Source organism: Natator depressus, chromosome 10, assembly GCF_965152275.1.
Source record: "Natator depressus isolate rNatDep1 chromosome 10, rNatDep2.hap1, whole genome shotgun sequence".
NCBI classification, from domain to species: Eukaryota; Metazoa; Chordata; order Testudines; family Cheloniidae; genus Natator; species Natator depressus.
The window spans coordinates 27,046,598-27,069,641 of NC_134243.1; the positions used below are offsets into that span (position 1 = coordinate 27,046,598).

At 37.4% G+C, this 23,044-nt stretch overlaps 1 protein-coding gene across 40 annotated transcripts in view; it reads right to left on the reverse strand.

Moving 5' to 3' along the window:
* Window positions 1-23,044, reverse strand: part of RBFOX1 (RNA binding fox-1 homolog 1) — a 2,406,891-nt gene that overhangs the window by 71,076 nt on the left and 2,312,771 nt on the right. For all 40 annotated transcript variants that reach the window (XM_074965534.1, XM_074965499.1, XM_074965501.1 and 37 more), the window contains one exon: window positions 1,982-2,114. In XM_074965534.1, the coding sequence (XP_074821635.1) occupies window positions 1,982-2,114 (133 nt within the window). The remainder of the gene's footprint in view (window positions 1-1,981; window positions 2,115-23,044) is intronic.

Here is a 23,044-nt window from a genome sequence, read left to right on the forward strand (position 1 = left end):
ATGGCCTCTGTTATACAGGAAGTCAGAAAAGATGATCACAAGGGCCTTGTCTGGGCTTGGAATCAGTGGAAAAATAAGAACTGAGGAAAACAGAGAGATGTATACAGTTAGTCTGCACAGAGCCTGGAACAATAGTTCTGAGAAATGTGAACTACCCCAATGTATTTCAGTGCGGTGGTAACTAGAACTAGGCAGGAAACAGATTTTTGGAGAAAAAATCTTCCTAATTTCAGATGAAAAATGAAGATCTCCAAAATTTTGTGAACCAAAATTTTTAAAAAATATTTTGGTTCTGGTCAATTGAAATATTTCACTTGGATAATTTTGAAATATTATGTTTTGATTTCAATAATTTTAAAAACACTATTTTATCCTAATTATCATAAATTTCAAAATGAAAAATCATTTTGGACTGGAAAACCAGATATTTTTCATTTCAAAAACTTTGAAAGAAAATATTTTGAGAGTTTTGAAAAATTTTTCAAAACATTTTCAAGTCAAGAAATTTGCTGAAACAAACCCTTCCATGAGAAGTTTCACTTCTGATTAATTGGCATTTTTGAGACCATACTTCACCAAAAAAATTCTCATCCAGCTCTAGTAGCAACTCAAATGTTACTGAGACTACTTTAAATGTCAATATTTCAATTATTTCATTCCTTTCTTAATAAAGGACTCCCTTCACTCAGCTGCTTGCTGTTAGGTTGGTACCAACAAACATAGTTGCAGCCAATCTTAGCAAAAATCCTTCAGACTTTTTCCATTAGATGCATAGCAGTTTCTTTTTGCTGCACTACACAACCCACCTCAGGAAACAATTTAATAAATGCATTGTAAAAAATAACCTCTTTCTGTGGCAGATTTTTTTTTCCAAATGACAAAACTCACTATTACTGCCCTATTTCTTTGTTGGTAGGTGACACACCCAGATGTAGAGGGAGTATGAGGCAGCCAGTCCCTGGCATCTCCAGAGCCTGCAGTCCAGGGGCTGACTGACTGCAGGTGCTTAGGAACCTGTCTAGTAAATGGTCTGCATTTTTGCCTGGCAGGACAGAATGTTTAATGAGAACTGTGTCCAACCAGTCACAAATAAAAGCCACTTACCAGACAGAAATAGTGGCTATTGTGGGACCTACAAGAGATGAGGCATGTCCACTATGGCCTGTTTTATGGCATACTGTTCTGGTCTGGGAGGCTGGGACCCACTCAGTCTACCACCTCTTCAATTGCCAGATTCTACAAATTCTAGGATTCCTCTGATAGAATCAAGTCTTAAGGTAAGTGATGTATTTTAATGACCTTGTGCAACAATCAAATTATCTGTTTCAACACTTGCAGGGGCTAAAAGGGGCTGTGTAGTTCCCCCATCCTCCCCAAAATTATATCTTAGTTTTTAAAAGATTAAAATTTCCCTAATAGGCTGAGTGCAATTTATTAAGTCATCATTTAATGTGGATTTCAGTGTGTTGTTTATTTTGCATCTTGGTTTTCAGTAAATGTAGACAAAGAGATGTCACTAAGAAAATATGAAACAAAACTGAATTTTATGTGTAATAAATAAATAAACAAAATAAACACACACACCCCCTCTAGCTATCCTGAGATAACTTTCTGAAGGAGAATTTGAATTTGAAAAAAAAAGAAAAAGTTTACTTCATCCAACCTCCTTAATAACCAGATGTTTTCAATCACGAAAAATACACTTTTAGCTGTAAATTTCTCTGTTCTGTAGCATTCAGTCTCTAAGAGAATTTACATAACAACATGTGACATATAAAATGCTTAAAGCCACCAACCATGACAGTACAAATTACAGTCATTTTTCAATACTCTGTGCAAGGTGCACCACTTCAGGCAGTTGGATTGGTTGCATGCTGTGTTGGTTTCTGTAGTGAGACAAGACCAGCATGCACTGCACTCACAAACAGTTTGTAGCCTTTGGGGATGTATTGTAACAGGTAAAAGAGACTGATCCACTTACCCGCCATAGGCTGGAATTGGTGGAGGGGGGGCTGCTGCACGAAACGTGTTGTACACTGTACGACCTCGACCTCTTAGATGTGCACCTCTGTAAGCAGCAGCTGCAGTTGCAGCAGGGTAAGGGAAGCCTGGCACTATGGGAAACACAAAAGAAACATAAAGAACTCCAGTCATGTTGATCGTTCCAATTTAAAACAAGATAACATAGTGAAAACGTTGCACACAGTTTGTTTGTATTCAAGCTTGTCTGTAACTGGGAGGGATGGGAGAGACAACGAAGCAAACTGTTACTCTTTCACAAAAGGCCAGATTTTCTTACAGAAAAATCTTTTCAAGCAAACAGGAGGCAGCCAACTAGGTATTTAGTTTAGGAAAAAATGTACTGGAGCTGGCTGTAGCTCCCTTAGGGGAACCTCACTTAGAAGAAGCAAGTTGATTTATGGTAGCCCACACTATTAGAGGAAATTAATCCCTTGAGGGGAGACTCCCAGAGGGAGTAAAACTACCCTGTTTAAACTAAAGCTTCTAGTAACAAAGATGATAGTTAAGCTGTTGTGATTGCATGTGACTTTTACTGGAAAATTCAATCATTATCAGTGTCTGAACTGAGTAACTTGGGTGAAAAAGGGGGATCAGAAGGATACAGCGTCCTTTCAGGAGATCTCAGGTGTCTTCTTCTGGGGATACAGTTTGATTATACAGGTACCTGCCATTTTCTACAATTTAGTGCATTCAAAGGCCAAAGTTGTATTATTCAGAAGTATCTCAGGCCTTGTCTACACTACAGGAGAAATTCGATCTAAACTACGCAATTTGAGTTACGTGAATAGCATAATTCAAATCGACGTAGCTTAGATCAACACACCACGGGGTCCACACTACGCGATATTGATGGGAGACGCTCTCCCGTTGACTCCCCCTACTTTTCTGAATCCGGTGGAGTACAGGAGTCAATGGGAGAGCGATCTGCGGTCAATTTAGTGGGTCTTCACTAGATCCACTAAATCAACCGCCAATGTATCAATCGCCGATCGTCGATCCCCCAGTAAGTGTAGACAAGCCCTAAATAAGCCAATATAACACTCATCCCTAACAGTGATGGTTTAGCTACATAGGTCAGGAGCAAGAGAATCCCTCAATTATGTTCAGTTTAAATTTCCACATTAATTGTAATTCCATATAAGACTTTAAAATATTTCCATCAGAATTAAACGGTGACAAGCCAAAGTGTAAGTGTTTTGGGGACAAGGTATTATGTAAAAAGTCTATAACTCTACTCTGCATAAAACTTTATAAATACAAATGAAAAAGTATGACACTTTCTGCTTTACTTTCTTTTCAAGTTTGTAGACCCATGTGTTGCATTACCTACATTTTTCCTGTGATAGGCATTGCTGGCAAATATTAGAACAGGTATGTTTTGAACAGCAAACCCATCAATGAGAGATAAGGAACTAAATTCAGGTCTTGTGTAACTCAAATTGCTTCAGCAGTGTTACACCAGGGCTGAATTTGTCTCAGTGTGTAAATACAGAAAGTGAATAAAACAAATATTACCCAATAAACCCTAATAAAAGCAAATGAATAGAGGTAATGATACATAACATGCTTACTGTTTTGAAGTTGAAAGATGAATGGGTTTGACTCCTGATATGTCTTTCATCAATTTTAATATTAAGTTTTAACAGAAACACTGAATTTGAAATTAAAAAAATGAAAAATTCATGATGTGCAAAAGCAACTGGCTGCCTGTATGAGGGAATATACTGTAATTATGGTGACCTATCCATTGTCACCTTGCTATAGTAACTTCCAGGCTTTACCAGATCCCGCTCAGCGACAAGCAGGTTTTACAGTAATGCTGCTAGGATTTAGATGTCGAGATACAACATGAAACAGTGCTATGGCAATATAGCGAAGGGAGAACATTCTTTTAAAAATGAAAATCCAGTATTCAGTTTTACACTTCTTTCTGCTATAATAATAAAAAAAAAATCTGTCAAAATCAGCAAGAAGTATTTACAGGTCTTAATATATTGCCGCTCATTTTGCAAGAGTGCATATAAGAAGCCTTTTTAAAAAAGGAAATAAAAAGACTTGGAACGTGTTGTAAGGATCTTTTCCCTGGAACAAATGAAAACACATTTTATGCCCCTGGAATTCCACTAATTAACAGAAGCACTTTTCTGTACACATCAGTGAGTTAGAGTCATGCTTTCATTGCTCTAAACTAGCGATTTTTTTTTTTAGAATCCCTTTAAAGTCATGCATATAAGACTTGACTACTGTAGGTACACATGAAATAGCTAATCACAGACAGCCAGATCCTGAGCTTCTCAACTCAAGGCTCAATTGTCCCTTGTAAACAAATGCTGTAGTAAGAGGTAGCACACTGCCTCATCGGGCTTCTTCCAAGACACACAGTGTATCTACTATGCCCTTCAGGGCTGCAAATTACTACCCCCCAAGAAGCTGGCTAGTACTGGAGCAAAGAAGCCAGGCCCAAGCACCACCCCATCGCTGCCCCCAAGAGAATGGGAGGGAGCAGTCCCTGTGCTCCTTGAGGAATCATTTCTAGCCCTCCCTGCTTCCACTGTGCATCCACATCCCACCCAGCTCTCCATTTTTTACTCAGGAGAACCTCTACTATCTTCAGTTAGAAGTTGCATACAGTGAAATTTTAAACAATGTTCTAATGTGTTAATTAACAGCTGTAAATTCTAGTGTGGACAGGATATAAACACTTTCACAGTTATGTTTTCCACCAGGGTCTCACTGGCATTAAGAGCACGACTCTCATGAGTTAAACCCAGTGTTAAGCAAGCCTGGGAATAAACAATCTGTGTTCTGTCTACACTAGAATTTACTACTGTATTAGTTAACATGTTAAACTGAAATAAAAAATTCCAGGGTTGACAAGACTTTTGCTTGAGCAACGACTAAGTTAAAAGTAAGAGAGGACTTCAGGCTCTGGCTAAGACAAGTATTACTGTCCTAAATGGTGACCCAAGGGATCAGAAAAGATAAGTACTTCGTAGTGGTTCATTTTTAACTACTTTAAAGAAAATGGTACCGGAAACTTTTGGGACACCTAAAAATGGATTTTTAAAACAGGAGGATGTCTATAGTAGGTGCAGGTCTCACCATATATTCAAGTGTAATTGACAATTGATAAAATTTGACAACACAAACAGTCAGGGCTAAGTTCTGCCCTTGGCATTGCATTAGTGGTTGATGGGAGCCGTATGTGTATATGAGATGATAAAAAAGCAAAACTGGTGGTCAAAGAAACCCAGGCTAAGCTTGAGGTAGTTATTGTTGAGCATTGCTATTAAGAAACCAGTTGATATGATAACACTAACCTACGAATTCTTCATGGAAAATGTTCCATTCTATGTTTATCAAACTCTACCTATTGTCAGCATTTAAGTAATTTACCTTGTATAATTTTTCACTTTGTAAAATACTGCACAATTTTTTCCTATGTAAAATATGCATTTTGCAATTCATTCACCACTTCCTCTACACATGTGTACAACATGAGCCTATGTCCTGATTTTCTGAGCAGCTGAACTGTGATTTGTAGACAGTGGTATTCAAGGTTAGCATTAGAATAACCATTTAGGCCATCTCACCATTGCTTAAAAACTTGCAACAAATGACGTTAGTGCAGTCTCCATGCCAAACCCAGGTCATAAACCATAGTGGAAGGGTTCAGGGATACCTGTGGCTGCCAGACAACACAAAGTTTATTTTCAGTATCCTCTCCCAGCTTTAGGAAACAGCTTAACCCTGGGCCTAATAAAGTCATTTGTATCATAGGAGGGGCATTAGCAATTTGAGCTGGGCACATTTTTTTCAGCAAAAAAAAATGAAAAAAAAATTTTTGGTTCAAAACAAAAAAAATGTTATTTTGAATTTTTCAGTTTGACTACGGAACTGAAAGATCAATTATTCACTCTCCTCTATCTGTAATCTCAACTAACAATGAACCCAGTACCAACCAGCCAGAATTTACTCACCACGAGGGGCAAAAATCTAACTCACAGTTTGCAGGACTAAGTTCCCTTAGCACCTCAGTATGCCAACCTGGCTGAAACTCAACCAGTGAATGTACTATTACGAAGAGGGTCAGTTGTGTCTGAATCTCACAGCGAGAAACATCTGTTTCTGATTTTGAGCCGAGGCAGCTCATATTTAGCAGAATGTTTGGCTGACTAGATTTCTCTGACACAGTGATGGGGGAAAGGAAGCTTTCTTCCATCACAGCCATGGCAAAGAAGATGATATGACCTAAATCAGACCGTTTCTAAAATCTGAATACAACCAACTATCAAGAAAATGAAACAGTTCCATTAGCTCATCTAATAGTTACTGATTATTCTCTACTTAGAGCTAACTTGCTACTTTGATAGTCACATCTGAATGGCATTCTAAAATAAGTTAGTTCCTAAATCTCCACATTACACAGAAATTTAGCTTCATCACTTTGATACTGCCTAAAACCTAAAAAAGAAGAAATGAAAGGCCTAACTCAGGAAGTATTTATGTTGGCCTAGAGAGAGAATATATAAATAATTTACTGCCATAGTTTAAAAAGAAAAAAAATCATAGGTGCAATGTATTGGGAAGAGTCCCTGTTGCAGCTTATTGCGATAGATATTTAACATGAATCAAAGTGAAAAAGCTGGTATCATTGCAATGAAAATTGAATTTAGCCCATAAACTATAATGGGCTATATTAAGTCTTTCCAGATGATCATGGTACAAGCAACCTTAAAATACACACCAACAATGTGTCTTGTGGACTGCGGAGGGTGAGGAAACAAACCATCACAACTATTCAAAGTTGTTTCTTATATTCAGAAAACACTTCAAATGTGTTCTGCTACAAAAATTCACCACAGGTCTCTTACATAAGAAGCAGATTGCATATTGTGCCTATTGACCTTAGAGGATTCATGCTGGTGTATGTGTACAGCTTAAGTGAACCAATCATATGTAGAAACCAAATATGGGCATGAAGACAAAGAGAAGAACTTAACCATTGAGTTCACAGCTGACATTTAATGAAACCCGAATTTCTCCCAAGAGATATAACACATACTGTTCTTAAGCATTTCTGTATTAAATGAACTTTACAATTGTCTAGTATGATATCCAGACTCTAAACCTCAACATGTGCATTGGAAAAGAAAAGCTAGATGCACAAATCTCTCAAGCCTTGATGTCCCAAGAGGAGGAACACAAACCAGTTCAAAATACTTGAGGGTTATAAACTGTGTATTAAAGTTTTAGAGCTTTGGGTTAGATGGAAGAGTAGCAGATGCAAAAACCAACAGGGGAGCAGATTATGCATCAAAGCCATAAAAATATACAACCGCTTTAATGGGCAATTATTCTTTGGATTTGTGCTCTGGTTTGAATTTGCATGAGAGTGCCATATGTGTAAATAAAGGTGTGCCATCAAAATGGATGAGAGAATCTACCACTCCTCATCCCTCACTCTATACAAACTACTAGGTCATTTCCTATCAAGAGCCTTCAAATATTTTACACTAAAGGGTTTTAAGGCTACGTCTTGGTTGAATCAGTCTGTGGCTAATTTACTGTAAGATGTTTTAATTGTTAAAAAGGCAGGAACCAAATTTACATAAGTCCCATGGATTAGAAAGATCCCTGTTGAGGAAATCCATCAGAAGTGCTGGACAATAAATTACAAACAAAGAAGTATAAGCAGTAACATGCTGAGAATAGATAGAATAATAAGTATCATAGTGAATTAAATTTTCAGCAACAGAATAAGGACATTATGCTGATGTACACTGTTGTGAATATTCAGTTGACCTAATATTTTTCTAAATTGCAAAAGATCTCAAATATGTTTTCCAATACAACTTGCTTTTATACAAGTCACAGAATTATAAACAGACTATTTAGAATCATGCCCCTAGGTCTTTGCATTTAAATCTAAATCCAAAGAGTGTTCCAGTTCAAATTTAAGCTCTGTAAGCACCCTTTTTAAAATGAAATGGATTTTAAGCCTATATTTATTTTAGATAATTTTATAGTCAACACATTAAGCAAATTCATGATGCTTACAAAAATATCAACAAAATTATTTTGCATCCGCTATTTTCAATCCGTGGGAAGTCTATCTCAGGGCCCAATCCCTACTCTACTGATGTCAATGGAAGTTTTGCCATTGATGTCAATGCGTGCAGAGTCGGGCCCCTTATTTCTTCCATTCACAGTGCTTTCATTCTTGAAACGCTTACTTGGGATTATTGAAATAATCATTTCTTTACCATTGTGCCAAAATACATGTCAATATTAGACACTGTTGTTTAGGAATGAATAAATCTGCATTTTGGACAAACAGTTTCTTATAGGACATTCTCATTTGAAATGCATTGAAAAGGAAAACAAAAATCTCTAATTAATGTACAAGTCTAATCACCATTCTCCACATGGAAGAGTAATTTTTCACTGTTCATTTGCTTGGTGTAATCTCCAAACTGACATAACAGAAAAGCAATGGCCTATAAATCTGCTCTCATTTGTTTCTTTAATATTCATATTCCATTGAACTACAGCTGCTTGTTGCTACAGTCTATTACAACATGCAAAAGTGTCGATAAAAATACTATGAAAGGCAAGATGTGTTTCTTCATGGCTGTGTGTGTGCGCCATTTATTTTGAAAAAAAAAAAAAAAGATAATAAATGACTCGTGGATTGTCCCTCCGCTTGCTGCATGTTGAGCGATTAGTGATTAATTACCTTGCTGCAAATTGACATGGCACAAGAAAACTGACACAGCCCTGATTAATTAACTTTTTATGTGAGACAGATAGCTACAAAACACTGTGGCCTGTAATTGAATCCCTTTACACAACATCACTACATAAAAGTTTCAAGTCAAACCCAGATTAGTCCAAAGCTTCACCATAAATGTTGCATAGGTTTTGGCTTTTAATGAGGACTATGTACATATTTCTCAAAATAGCAGCTCTGAGAGCTACTGAAGGAACCGTACGAAATCTACAATGTTGCTCAATTACACACACACACACACACACACACACCGCCCAACAAATATGATACGATTTGCCATTCCAGAGCACACCATTGATTTTTCAATCTAATAAAATGCCCTAAGCAGATGTATCGTTGACTTTTCAGCAGAAGGCAACCTCCCACTCCTTAATAAAGCTAGCTTTCTGTTGTACATAGGAAGGGGTTTTCTTCCTGACACCTGGGACAAACAATTGGTGCCATGAAGCTTAATAACTGATTAGCCTTATCTTAATACTATCCAACTCCTTTTAAAAATCCAATTACTTAACTACTCCAGCAATGACTTGCACATGCTGAATAGCTCCCTTGAAAGAAAGAACATTTATTTATATTTGTTCTAAATGTATACAGTATTAATTTCTCTCTCTCTCACCTCCTCCTCTCCCACCGTATCTCCCCACCACCACCACCACCAAGAAAAATAACAGCCACAGGAGTCAGTGAATACTGACGCTATCATGTCCTGGGAATACCTTTTGTACAAAGGAGCCACATCTGGCGACCAGGGCCAGGAAATAAAAATCAGTCTATACTACTAGCACTCCTATATGTCATATCTCTTTTACATGGTGTTAAAGTAAATGGAATCTTTGGAGAAAATGTGGCCACATGAATTCCTCAGTCAAATGGGAAAATGCACTTTTTATTTAAAAAAAAACCCACCAAGATACTAAGGGACAGATGAGAAAATTGAGCATGTTACAGACCTCTGTAACAACACAAAGGTATGTCACTTTGATCAGTTAGCAAATGGCATAGTTGGAGATCCGCCTATTTATGGTATAGTTGATAACAAAGGCAAAGCAAGGTTATTGTAAGAAATGGACTTGACATTGCAAAGACACAGTGGATATTCATGTTTCACAAAAGAAAATGCTCACAAACACTGAAGTGAAGAAATGGGGTGCATTTAATAAAAAATGAGTACCAAGGAATCCATAATGAAAGGATAAACAAACATCAAACACTAGATTTTCTGCAAAAAAAGTGGAAACACACAAAGGATCACAAAAATGTCCAGCATACACGATGGAGTGTCATATATGTAATAAATGCAATTTTTAAGTGTGTGCATATTGCCAAGAAACAAAAACAAAATGCATTCATCAGGAGGGCAAAGATCTGAAGATGAAAAATGCAGAAACAGTTTTTTGTTGGTTCTCAAATATACAAAACAAGATTTTAAAACAGACATGTTTGATATACTTGAAATAAATACTAAATTTCAAAATAGACATTCTCCCTCTAATTTTCTTAGATACGCTTACATGCCCATGAATCTCTGTAAGGTATTGAATTCCTTCCATTTCTGCAATTGCCGCTTTTTGTTTGTTGTTGTTCAAGCCAAAACTCCTTTATCACGATGTATGTATTATGTCCTACCTACATAGATAATCCCATTCAGCTTGTTCTGGCATTTGTTTCTGTTTAATTTAAAGTTCTTTGCTTTGGCACACTGCAGAATATTATAAAAAAAAAAAAGAGGAGTCCTGTGGCACCTTAGAGACTAACAAATTTATTTGGGCATAAGCTTTCGTGGGCCAGAACCCACTTCTTCAGATGTATGAAGTAAAAGATACAGGAGTATGTAATACATGAAAGGATGTGGGTTGCTTTACCAAGTGTTAGGTCAGTCTAACGAGATAAATCAATTAACAGCAGGATACCAAGGGAGGAGAAATAACTTTTGAAGTGGTAAGAGAGCGGCTCATTACAGACGTTGACAAGAAGGTGAGAGTAACAATAGGGAGAAATTAATACTGGGGAAATTAAGCTTAGGTTTTGTAATGACCCAACCACTCCCAGCCTTTATTCAGGCCTAATCTGATGGTATCTAGTTTGCAAATTAATTCCAGTTCTGCAGCTTCACGTTGGAGTCTGTTTTTGAAGTCTTTTTGTTGAAGAATTGCCACTTTGAGGTCTGTTATTTGTGACCATTTGTTATTGAGTGACCAGAGTACCTTCATGTATTTATACCTGATTCTGTACTCCTCGGTTTTTTTTGCTGATACAGATTTACACAGCTACCACTGAAACCTGCAGAATATTATGCAGTCCTTCATTCTGTTGTTCATAATTTTTACCACAAATCAGCACACCGTCACCAATTTACTTCCACTCCATTCACATGCTCAGAGATCTCAAACATGAAGCAATGGTATACCTTAGGAGCTGATGCAATCCCAAAGGAAAATTACTTATACAATGTATCTACCAAAAGGAGAGTTTTGCACAAACGTTATCACCTAGGATCTTTCAAAACACTTGGCTTGCATCCAGACTAGCAAATACTTTTTGCATTTAGATATATAGACATGATTTCATCAACTATTCTCTTGGGGTAGCATTCATGCTTGATGGTCTTATTCAAATCTTCTGGATCTGTACAAATCCTTAACTGGCTTGGGTTTAGTAAGTCGCCATACTATTAACCAAGTCACTTGGTGCTTGTATTTTCTCGTAATATGTAATTTTACCATATGGTTAAATTCAATTTTTATTTTAATTCTCAGTGTTAATGAGATTTTACATGGTACACATTTTTGCAGCATCTGGGATCTATATCATTGTGATGTATAATATCATTATTGCATCACAGTCTGTTAAACATGTCATTGAAATCTTTTATGATTTTTTTTTTTACATTCAGGTCAGTAGGCAAGTTATACACCCATCTGTATTTGAAGACTGAGATTTAACTCGAGAATGCATAAGGCTTCAAAAAGAAAAGTAGTACTTGTGGAACCTTAGAGACTAACAAATTTATTTGAGCATACGCTTTTGTGAAGTACAGCTCACTTCATCGGAGTTGAAGGCGTTTCATACAGAGAACACGCTTTTAAGGACATGAATAAATAATGAAAGTAAGATACAAAAGGAGGAGTCTGAAAAATACAACTCAAGTTCTATCTATTTCTGAAACCAAATTTTACAGGCTCAGATGAGAAACACTAATTTACGTCAATGTGGTCATTGAAACCCATTCTTTGACCCAACCCTTAAATCTGTTAATTTATTATACTATTGTAAACACCTCAGGGCTGCATTTGCATTCTACTCTGAATGAATCTGAAACAACTGCCAGATTCGATCATAAACATACCTGTACGGGAAAAGGTTTGCCAGACTGAACAGAGTCCAACAGATGCTGGTTACAGATGCGCAGAAAAAAAGTGTCACCACCTAAGATTTGGAGTCAGATCCCTCCTGGCAGGCCAAGGCAAGCAGGCAATACTTGTATCCTTTGCTGACAAATACTTAATGCCTTCCTCAGGGATGGCTCCCTGCCATACAGCCTCAAAAACAGAATGGTCTCCCCAGTCCTCAAGGAACCAGCACTTAGAGCAAAAGGCCCCACCAACTTCCACAGAGTCACAACTCTCTCTTTCCTAGGGAAGATTATTGAGAATTTGGTTGTGACCTGATTCCAGCAACCTTAAAACTCTACAGATATCCTGGACCCTCCTAATCTGGCTTCAGACAAAGACTCAGAACTAATCCAGCACTGATAGGCAAGGGACACGGGGGTGACAATCATGCTGATTCTTCTCAGCCTATCAATCACCTTTGACATGGTTGATCATGAGATGCTGTGGATCCACTGGAAGGATTCAATGGAAAATATTATGTTGGCTACATTCATTCCTTTTCAATTTCTCCCCAAAATGGAGCTGCTTTTCCTCTCTAAGAACTCCTCTACCATGTGTGTCACTCAGCTTTCAATCCTACATCATTCCTAGTTACCATCCACTTACACCCATTAAAAGGCCAAACAAAGAAAGACAATATGGGCTATAATCCAAACAATATGCTGATAACATACAGCACTATGTAACTTTTTCATCCAGGCAGACACCTCTATTTTACACACACCACAATGATTGGGAAATACTGGAGTATGGATGAAGATCAGAGTGTCTTAAATTAAATACATGAATGACTAAAGTGTTGCTAATCAAAAGTGCTGATTGGCTCTGTAGAACTGGTAAGCACCACCCCCATCTACTTCAGTCTGGCCACTAAGATTCAAGGTCATGATGGAACTTATCCAAGCTGGAATATTAAAACCCTATCTGCCTTGGTCCACATAAGAAATTAAAGAAGACGCCACAGCTAGTATACAATCCATCAACTTTCTCCCAAGTGGAATTGGCCAAAGAAAGCATATCACACCAGTGCTCCACAATGTGCAATGGCTTCTCTGTAGTGATTCATGAACTTTTAACTGACTCGTGCACTCCATTCACTAATCCATCTCCTCTGGGAGCACGTCTACCATTCTATACTTCAACAGAGTGTCAAAGACCAACAGTTTTAAAAACAATTAACCTGTCAGATAAATGTCCCCAAATGTGAAATTTCCCCCAAAATTTGCTTAGCCCCAAGATCCAAACCCTAGGATGGGCAATATTCATCCCTGTATTAGTCACAAGTTTAAGGTATGATATCTGGTGAATCACTGGGAGGTTTATTCCATTAGAAAAGGAAATTTTCAGCTTTCCAATGGAAGATATAAAATATGTTTAAAATACAGCTCTAATAATTATGATATAATTATAATATTATAATATAGGTCCTTAAAAGTGTGAGATGATTAGGTATGGAAAAATCTAGTTGATATCTTTTACATGTTTCTAAAAAATATTAGTTATGTTTCTCTCTCGTTCAAATGCTTTTATTATTTCACTCACAATAACTAACGTACCTAGCTTTACAGAGAGACAGATGATAAAAAAGTTAAAACTCTCTAAAATATTTCTATTTTTTTCTGTAAAATATGTATCACATACAGAATACACAAAGATATAGTATAAAGGCTTCATTGTCACTCAGTTGGGATGGAAGATTAGAATATATAGTATACATGCACATATATATTTGTGTGTGTGAGATGCGGGATTGTTTTTGTTTTTTAATACAGGTTTTATTAGGATTGGTATGGGATGGTATCATCAGTGAATTTGGCACCTCATCTACAGAAAAGGATTTCCTTTAACTTCAAGCACTGCTTAAATTAGCTGGCATGCAGAAAATGCAAGGGACACAAAGATCTTTAACATTTTATAAGTTTATAAGAGACAAACTGCCAAATCCTGTTCACATTTATATACATGCTGCTCTGGCCAGTTAGGGTCTGCACCTGAGTAAGGATTTTCCTCATTACCTGATATGACAGCTTCCTCCAGTGCATTGTCTACACTGAACTCCACAAGAACTAAGGTGCCTTTGTACCAATCACAAGAGAATCTAAGGATCCTTTTGCCATGACAAAGAATTATGATTGTAGAAATCAAAGTAAAGCACTCTGCAAAATGTTCTTCACAATGGTATGAGCTGAGCTGATCGATTTCTCAAACAAAAATGTAAACATGCATTTACAGCCTCCGGAAACTCAACACACAGCACAATGGTGTAAACTCCCTTGTTATGGTAAACAAAGAGGCAATACAAAGCAGAAAATGTTATCACCATAGGCAGGGATCCAAACTGTATGTAGCATGGGTCTAAGTCTCCTCTCTTTTGCTCCAGTGTAAATCTGTAGTAGCTCTATCACAGTTACCACCATGTAAAGTTAGTGTGAAAAGACAATCAGGTCCTGTAAGTGAAGAATGATGTCTCTAACTAGGAATGTGAATAACCTATGAGAGCTGGCAATTAAGTTTCAAGAAGATATGGTTACGTTACTTGGCTTTAAATGTGCAAAGAAATCTAACTATATTTAATATTCTAACCATGAGTTTTATTGTAATTATTTATTTGTCTCACATGTTGATTCTTTTAACAATCATATGTTACATTTATATGCAAAAAAAAACTTCTCACCATAAGAATAAAAGGAACAGAAATCAAACCCATGAGAAAGATACTCCCCCCCTCCTGCCTCAGTCTGCCATGCCTTCACCCCTCTCCTCCTTCAAGTCCCTCCTCAAAACTCACTTCTTCCACAATGTCTTTCCTCCTTAGTTCTCTCCTCAGGCGACTGTTATCACTTGACGACTGAAAATCTTTACTCCTTTAAGATAGAAAAAAATCCAGACAAAAGTGGTGGAAGCACTAAGAAGGTGTGCTGAACTTCACCTGGTCAAACCAGTTGGTTTCATCACTTCTCATCCTGCCTCATCCCAATGCCTCTGGTGTCTATTTCTGTTGCCTATCTAAACCATAAGATCTTTGGGGCAGAGACCTGGTCTACATACTTCTTTGTAAAGTGCCAAGCACACTGTTTGTATAGTGCCAAAAAGTAGTAATGCAAACACCATTTGTCCTCCCCAAGGGCTGGAACCATGTCCTGGGGTACAACTGTCCCTCTTGGGGGAGGTGGGTGCAATTTGCAACCTCTGATCCAGCATGTGTGAATCAAGCCCTGCAAATTCAGGTTTTCAGAAATTAGAAATGATTGATACCCAAACCGAGACCGTACACATTTAATATGGTATTCTTTTCATTCTATTTAATAAATTGTATGTTGGTTTTATAAGTAATATATTTGGAAATCAGTGGTGTTACTTCTGATTCACCGTAGTGAAACTTAGCTCAAGATCTGCCCCTTGGTCTGAAATATTGGCCAAACCATGTTCAAAACCACTTTTATATCAAAGATAATCTTTTTTTCAGAATAAGGGTAATTCCAACATTTTTGTCTGCAAATGCTAATGTAAAACATGGGAAAATATATAAAAATTTGGGAAACTTGAAACTGATGAAAGTGTTTGATTTACAGAATCAGATCATATAAGGGAATTATTCAAACATTTTCAATGTTCAAACATTTTTATTTTCATATTTACTCAGAATGAAGCATTTTAGTATGACCTATGCAAAGAATTAAGTTCTTTTCACATTATTCCTGCTTACCACCAGATAATTTTTTCAAGCCATAAATAAATGCAATGAATTAATTCAAGAGACACATCAAAGATTCCTTAGTAGCTAAATGTGCAGTAATGAGGTTTTGGCACTGTGGAAGTGATGTTTGTGATCTGCCTACTAAAATGTATTGACAATTCCCTCTGGGTAGGATTTTTGTAACATTTCATTTAGCAAGGGAGAATGAATCTCAATCCTATAGTGTTTAACTTGGCAGGTCTGCAGAAGTTACATGCAAAGGTTCTTTTTGTTGTTTGAATGAGCAATACAAGGCAAACAAAAACACGAAGTTGAAAATACAATGCTGTACTACTATATCTATTAAATTAGATTAATCTATTACTTTATCAGAACATGAAGCAGTTTTAATTTAGCTTTTAGGTGCAAAAGTAAACACATAATTCTGTAATGCTCCACTTTAAACCCTTTTTGATCTACACACCAGTCCACAACTACTTACTGCATAGTCTCTTCCCAACTGAAAACCATGTCAGCTAGAGTGGGACAAATTCAGTCATGGTGTCATTCCAATGAAGTCAATTTAGGCTGAATTTGGCCAATTATGTCTTAAACACAAACAGTACAAATGCACAGAACACCTGCCTCAAAAGCACAAGAGCCAAACAATCTTGAAGTCTCAGAGGAATGCCACCACCATCATCACAATGTACACTATTATGTAATCACATGTGAATGGCAAAGCAAACATGAATACTGAGTTAAGGCCAAATTTCTGCATGGAATGCCTCCATTAATAATTCAGTGCAGAAATACACTTAAAATTACCTTTTTAAATATTTCTTCAGACTTTCCGAACCCTGTGAAATCTTGTTGGTATTTCCTGAGTCATGGAAGATATCCCAGAAGTAGACATTATAAATTCCAGTGGTCCTACTGCAACCCCCTTTAACAGAGACGCCACAGAATGCATCATTCTGGGGTATCTTCAGAGATGCCGGACATATCAAGAGGATTTCACAAAAGCAATATTCTTTTAAAGTTAGTTAAATTTTATTTCTGTGCCGAGTGAACGACACAGCCTGGTGATTTAGGATATATATCTAGGTTTCATTTAATATTCATTTTTGCTGTGCAGTTAAAGGGGCCTAATCCCCCATTCATGCACATGGGATTTATACATGTAGTTCCCCTTCATACTAATGGGAATGACCACACCACCACTAAAGGTGGGGCAGAATTTGTATGGGTTTACCCAAAGAAGGACAGCTCTGCTTTGTGGTTGGCGGGGGTGGGGGTGGGGTGGGGTGGGGTGGAAGAAGGTCAGAAACTGCTGCAAAAGGTGCTCGGTGGTCAACTTTGCAGCAATGACTCATCCCCCCAGGAATGTGCATAAAGGTATGAAACCTGGTGAATGGCAGGCTGGGTTAGGACCTGCTGTGGGCATTATGCTAGTCGCCCCTTTTAAAGGGGGGCTGGGAAGGAATTTTTCCCACTCCACCAGAATTGGCTTCTGTGGAGTGTGTTTTTTTTCTGCCTTCCTCACAGTGGCTGTGAGGATGGACCTTTTCTGGTGAACAGAAAAGGTGTTAGGCCATATGTCGCAACTTATTTTGTAACATTGGGCGGATGTTCAGTGCAGGTACTCCATAGGGAGGGCAGCCAGTGTCCAGATAAATGACCTGGTAAAGGATTTAAAAGGAGATACTGGATAAAGAAACAGAATGGGGGAGGGGGTTCGGGGACTCCCATGACCAGTACGGCAGGGAGCCAACTGCCCTCCCCCCCCACTCCATTCTCATAGCCCTCCTTACGCCTCTTGCGAGCCATGGGTTGGCTGGGGACCTGGAAGGAAACAAAGCTGGGCCTGGTGAAAGCCCCAGAGAATTGATTTGAATAAGCATGGATTTGCCTGCACTGTACCCTTTATCTGCTGGGTAGTCCCAGACATCTATATAATAAAGTTGCGGCTTGATTAAAACCTATAACAAGTCTCCTGTCCTTCTTGCAGTATACCCAGACAATTCCCCACATTTGTTCCATGTGCGTCAACAGGGATCCTGCAGTTTCCAGTTTTAATGATCCTCCACTCACTATTTACAATAAAGCCTCTGTGAAGAAAAAAAAAGAATATATATATAGATATATATAATGGAATCAAAATGTATCTATAAAACATAAAAGAGACATGGTGTGTCACTTTAATAGAGTAATGCACAAACAAAACAAAATCACCAGTACTGAAGCTTTTTATAACCTGATTTATTTTTCAGACTCTAATTTAGGATTTTCTCCCGCTACTGAAATCTGATGAATAATTTAGAATAAAAGATAGTCTCTAATGCAGCAAGACAGATTTTTAAAGGAGTGGAAGGCATTTTCATGATCCACTTAAGAAAACTTAAGCATTTAAAATATTTCCTGTCAACAATATCATAGGACCAAAGGTTTCTGGGGAATTTCTTGAAACAACTGCCTTCCCACCTTTCAAAAACATCTCATCTTTGCCTTGTTGTTTTCTGGTTTCTTGTAAGCTAAAATCCCAGGGCAACATAGTTTATTGTTTTAATATCTGTCTGACACAAAACAAAAGTATCCTCTGGTGACTACTTATCTGTCATATGTATTTCTGTGAAAGAAGGATCAAGACAAATGAGATGTTTTGGGCACATCATGGGATTGTAGGTTTGGCATTGATTGAATTTTGCTTTTTTTTAAAAAAGCTAAAAAGGTACAAATTTGAAAAACACTATCTATATTTATATTAAGGACAGGGACTTTAAGAGTATTGAGCGCTAAATATTTTAATATTAAATGTTAAACATGGTTTACTTTATTCCGAACAAAGAATGAACAATGAAGTAGTTCACAAACAGGGCAAATAAAGTGAGGGAAAAAAAGAATTTTCATAATTAAAACAGCTAAACTAGAAGAATCCCATTTTAGTGACACAATGGGCTGTAAACTTACTTTCTATTAATTGAACTCAATGTAATGACATTTTCTATATTAGAATGAATAACTAGTGATCTGGAAATTCATTTAGACCATTAGTTTAATTACAGAAACTGATGGAAGTTTTATCAGACAATTACGTAAAGAACAAGAACAATGTGGGTCTGATTTATAAGCATGTGTACCACCTAAATCATTTTTGCTGAATTCCACTCCACCACTCCACACAAAATTGCAATCAATATATCAATTAAAAAATATGCTGCCAACTTCAAATGCCCTTGAGTATGATAAAATAGAATAAATGAATAGATTATTTTTGCATTCTGATAACATTTTGCTTCTTTTAAGTCTGTCACGTTGTTATAATATTAAAGTTTTTTTAATCAAAAATGAAAATTGGCATGTGCATTTTGGAGCCCTTAAGCTTGTTTACGAATGATGAAAAAATTCTAATATTCAGTATACGTTCTATAACAGAGATAGTGTCCCCAGTTCTGCTCTCATTGAAGTCAATGGCAAAACTATCTTAGGGGAGTGCAAAACAAGTGGAAGGGAGCTCCTGGTATTCCTACATATGCACTCATAATCATATCAGTCTAGGTAAGAGCATATAGCATTTACCATTCATATGATATATATGGAGGATGTCTAGTATTCAGTGGTTACAGATCCAGGTATGTGGTATACACAATCTCTTCAGTCCTAACTCTCCTCTGGTGCATGTACAGAGCTCCTGCTGAGAATACAAAAACTGCACATGCACATCAAAAGGCATGATTTGACCAGATATTCCTATGTATGCATCTGAAAGTAATGCAAAGCTTTATGGTTTTTAGCTTTTGGGTTGGATTTTCAAAAGCATTCAGCTTTGGTCCAACTTTGTTTCCACTGAAGTCAATGGCTTATCGCCCATTGTCTTCCATGGGAGTAGAGTTTGGCCAACTCTGAGCTCTTTCGAAAATCCCACTCCCTGTTGTCGGATGGGATCTTTGCTACAGCAACCCAGCTAACTGGCCAATTTTAGTTAATGCAGGGGTTATATCAGTTGGCCGCTCCCTAGAGTACAAATTTTTTCTGTTGGTAGCTGCTGCTCCTTTCTGTAGACTGACTGACTGTTTTCCCACCCTCTTCCCTGTGTTTTGTCTTCAATGTGTAACTTATTCTATTCCATTCACTACACAGTGAAACCTGTACTAAAGACTGAGCACTTGCAATATGCAATTCCTTGTCTTGAGCAAATATTTTAACTCTTCCGTATCTCGTGCACTGACTACCTCATTTCCATGATCTGTCTGCAAAGAACACAAAGAATTTCTGTGAAAGTCATCAATAATACCAGAGATTTCTTTCATTCACTTGTGGAAGGGTCATAGATATGGTGGAAGATTCACCAAGTCCAATGAAGGGGATGCTGGACTTGCTCCAGAAACAATGTTGCTTAGGAACTTCATTCCCTGTGATGGATAGGTAGTTGCACAGGATGATATACCAGCCATATCTGCATGCAGTTAAAGGTAGCTTCTGGAATTTGTAACTATGGATTGGGATTGTCACCGTCCCTTTTGTTTGGCCACAGCTGTTGAGCTCCTAATGCTGATGTTGTAGATCATGATGATTATGCTTTAACTCAACAAAACTACATGCTTTTCAACAAAGTAAATATGGTGGCAATTTATTTTATTTTCATTCTTTTTTTAAACTTATTACTTTTATATTTAAAATGTCAAAGTATATAAAGTATATAGGATAAAATTGGAGCCCTTCACTTTTAGAGTGTGTCTGTCCATGTGCATATATAAGTGTACTTGGCTAGATCTTATCCTGCATTAGGGAAATTTGAGCTTTTTAGAATCGTCCTCCACTAACTTGGGGGTTACACAAGGGCAAAAAATATCCAATATATTTTTTTCATATTTTAAACATAATATAGATCTGTTTTAGCAGTAGGGCTAATTGGGCAGCTTCTGCATTAGAAATAGTGGGGAAGAGAGGCATGAATACAAAGTGAATTCATTTATAAATTCAGATGAATATTTGTATCTTTTTTACAGTATTTGCCCAGTTCTAATAGTAGAGTCTATGAGGAACAAATAACAGCTGTCAATTATAGGCTACCTTAGGCACTTTTTTCTATCGCGTTATCAAAAGATCAGATACTCTCCCAGGGATCAAACTTGAGGCAGTTCCGCTTGTTGAGCAGCTCTAGCATTTGGTGATTAAAGAGAGACTCCAGGTTCTGTGTCTCATTTTCCATTATGTAGAAAGAAGCTTTTTAAAGAGATGAAAGTCTCCTCTGGAAACACTAATTTTCTGAAGTGGGGAGGAGTGAGAGGAAGAGGGGCTCAAATGTATTAGTCTCAAAGGGCCAAATTCTCTGCTGCACCAAGTGCCTGTCAGTGCTGCCGCAAGGTTGTGCACCACAGGGAAGCTCAATGTGGTTCTCTGCTTGATCTCAGTCTAGGTCGCAGCAATCATTTGACTGCTCTAATCATGGCAAGGGAACCTCCATGGCTGCACTCAGGTTACTTCTCCTCCTGCCCCTTACTCACGTCCTGCACTGGTTTGTAGTGGAGGGTAGTGTAGAAGCCACCTATGACAACTGTACTCCTGATAGGGATTCTCTTATGGTGGGGGAATCCCCAGCAGAGGAGATACGTCCAGATTCCTTTTTGTTTGCATTGCCAGACAATCTGGGCCACTTAATATACGTGATCAAATTAGGATATGGATGCTATGTTATTTTCATTACAAATTATTCACTTCCTGATTATAGGCCCATCCTCTACTCAAACCTATAGGAGTAAAGGAGATATAAGGCACCCCTTATATTCCTTTCTGCAGCTGTGCTATACATTACTTCCTGTACGCAGGAGAAGCAGGTTCTGCAGACTGATTTGCCCTACGTTGCACAAGTGGGTAGGAATGATTGGGGGAGGCAGAGCCTTGACTCTTTCCCCCTTTACACCCATCAGTGTAGTTACACCATTGAGTTCGGAAGGGTACACACGCTTCCTGGGAGCACTGGGCACACCAGGAGGGAGAATGTGACTCAGAAGTCCCACTCTTCTTCGTGGGACTGCTCCAGAGACAGCCTAAGATGTATTGCCCCTTGCTACAAGCTAGCTAACAAAGTGACCAAATGGAGAATAAAATTAAGCAAATTCAGAGAAAGGCATTTTACCAGCATTTTTCTTTTCATTCTTTTGTGATAGCTAAATGCAAAGGTAAATAAGTAGGTTTAAATTTAAAAAGGCAAACTTAAAGACATTAACATTTCTAGAGATGGAAGCTGAGATTTTCCAAAGTGCCCAAAGGGATATGGATTCCCAACTTCCACTAAAATTAACCATTTCCAATTCTCCCTGGCATCTTTGAAAATCTCAGATGACTGTCCCCCTTCAGTGTTTAATGTGATAACAAATTTGCAACTTCTACTATTTTAAGGGGGATAAAATCATTGTTATTTATCCTGAAATATTACCCATTTATAAGAATGGTAACAAATAGCAGCACAGGGTGATCAAATCACAATTCTTAAAGATTACTGAAAGATGAGGATTGTAATGCTGCTGTCTACATGGAATGACAGTAATATAATTGTTAGCCTCTTTGAGGTTAACACTGATGTGTCTATTCTCTTTTCAGGAAAGTATTCTATAGATTTGGACCAGATTAGAAGGATAGGAGTTGTTGACCAAAATAAATACACATTAAAGTAATGCACTGGAGATTAAATTTACACCTTATGTATTTTAAGTTTTTAATATAGGACCCAATACAAATGAAGGTGTATTTCTCCTTATTAGAAAAGCTTACTAGAAATAAGAAACAAGTTTAAAGTAGTGCAACAATAATAGTAATTAATATAATTTAATTTTAACAGCACTACAATTATAATCCTGTAAGGAAAGCTATGTTCTGTCAATACTACTAACAGGGAAGCAAATATGGTGACATGCAGGTATGGAGATTCAGAAAAATAAGAGTGATTTGTACTGAAATGATTAGTTGCAATCTCTGTTCTGAAGGTTTATCTTGAAGACTGGCCAGTGGGAGGCAAGTGGGAAAGGTTTGGTATCTTGCTTACCTAATTTAATTGAAAACAAGTTTGTTAGTATACCATCTTTCAAAGACAAACCACTACTGAATGAGTTACTTTGGAGACATTTATTTTTGAGAGATGATGAAAAGAGCTAAAAATGG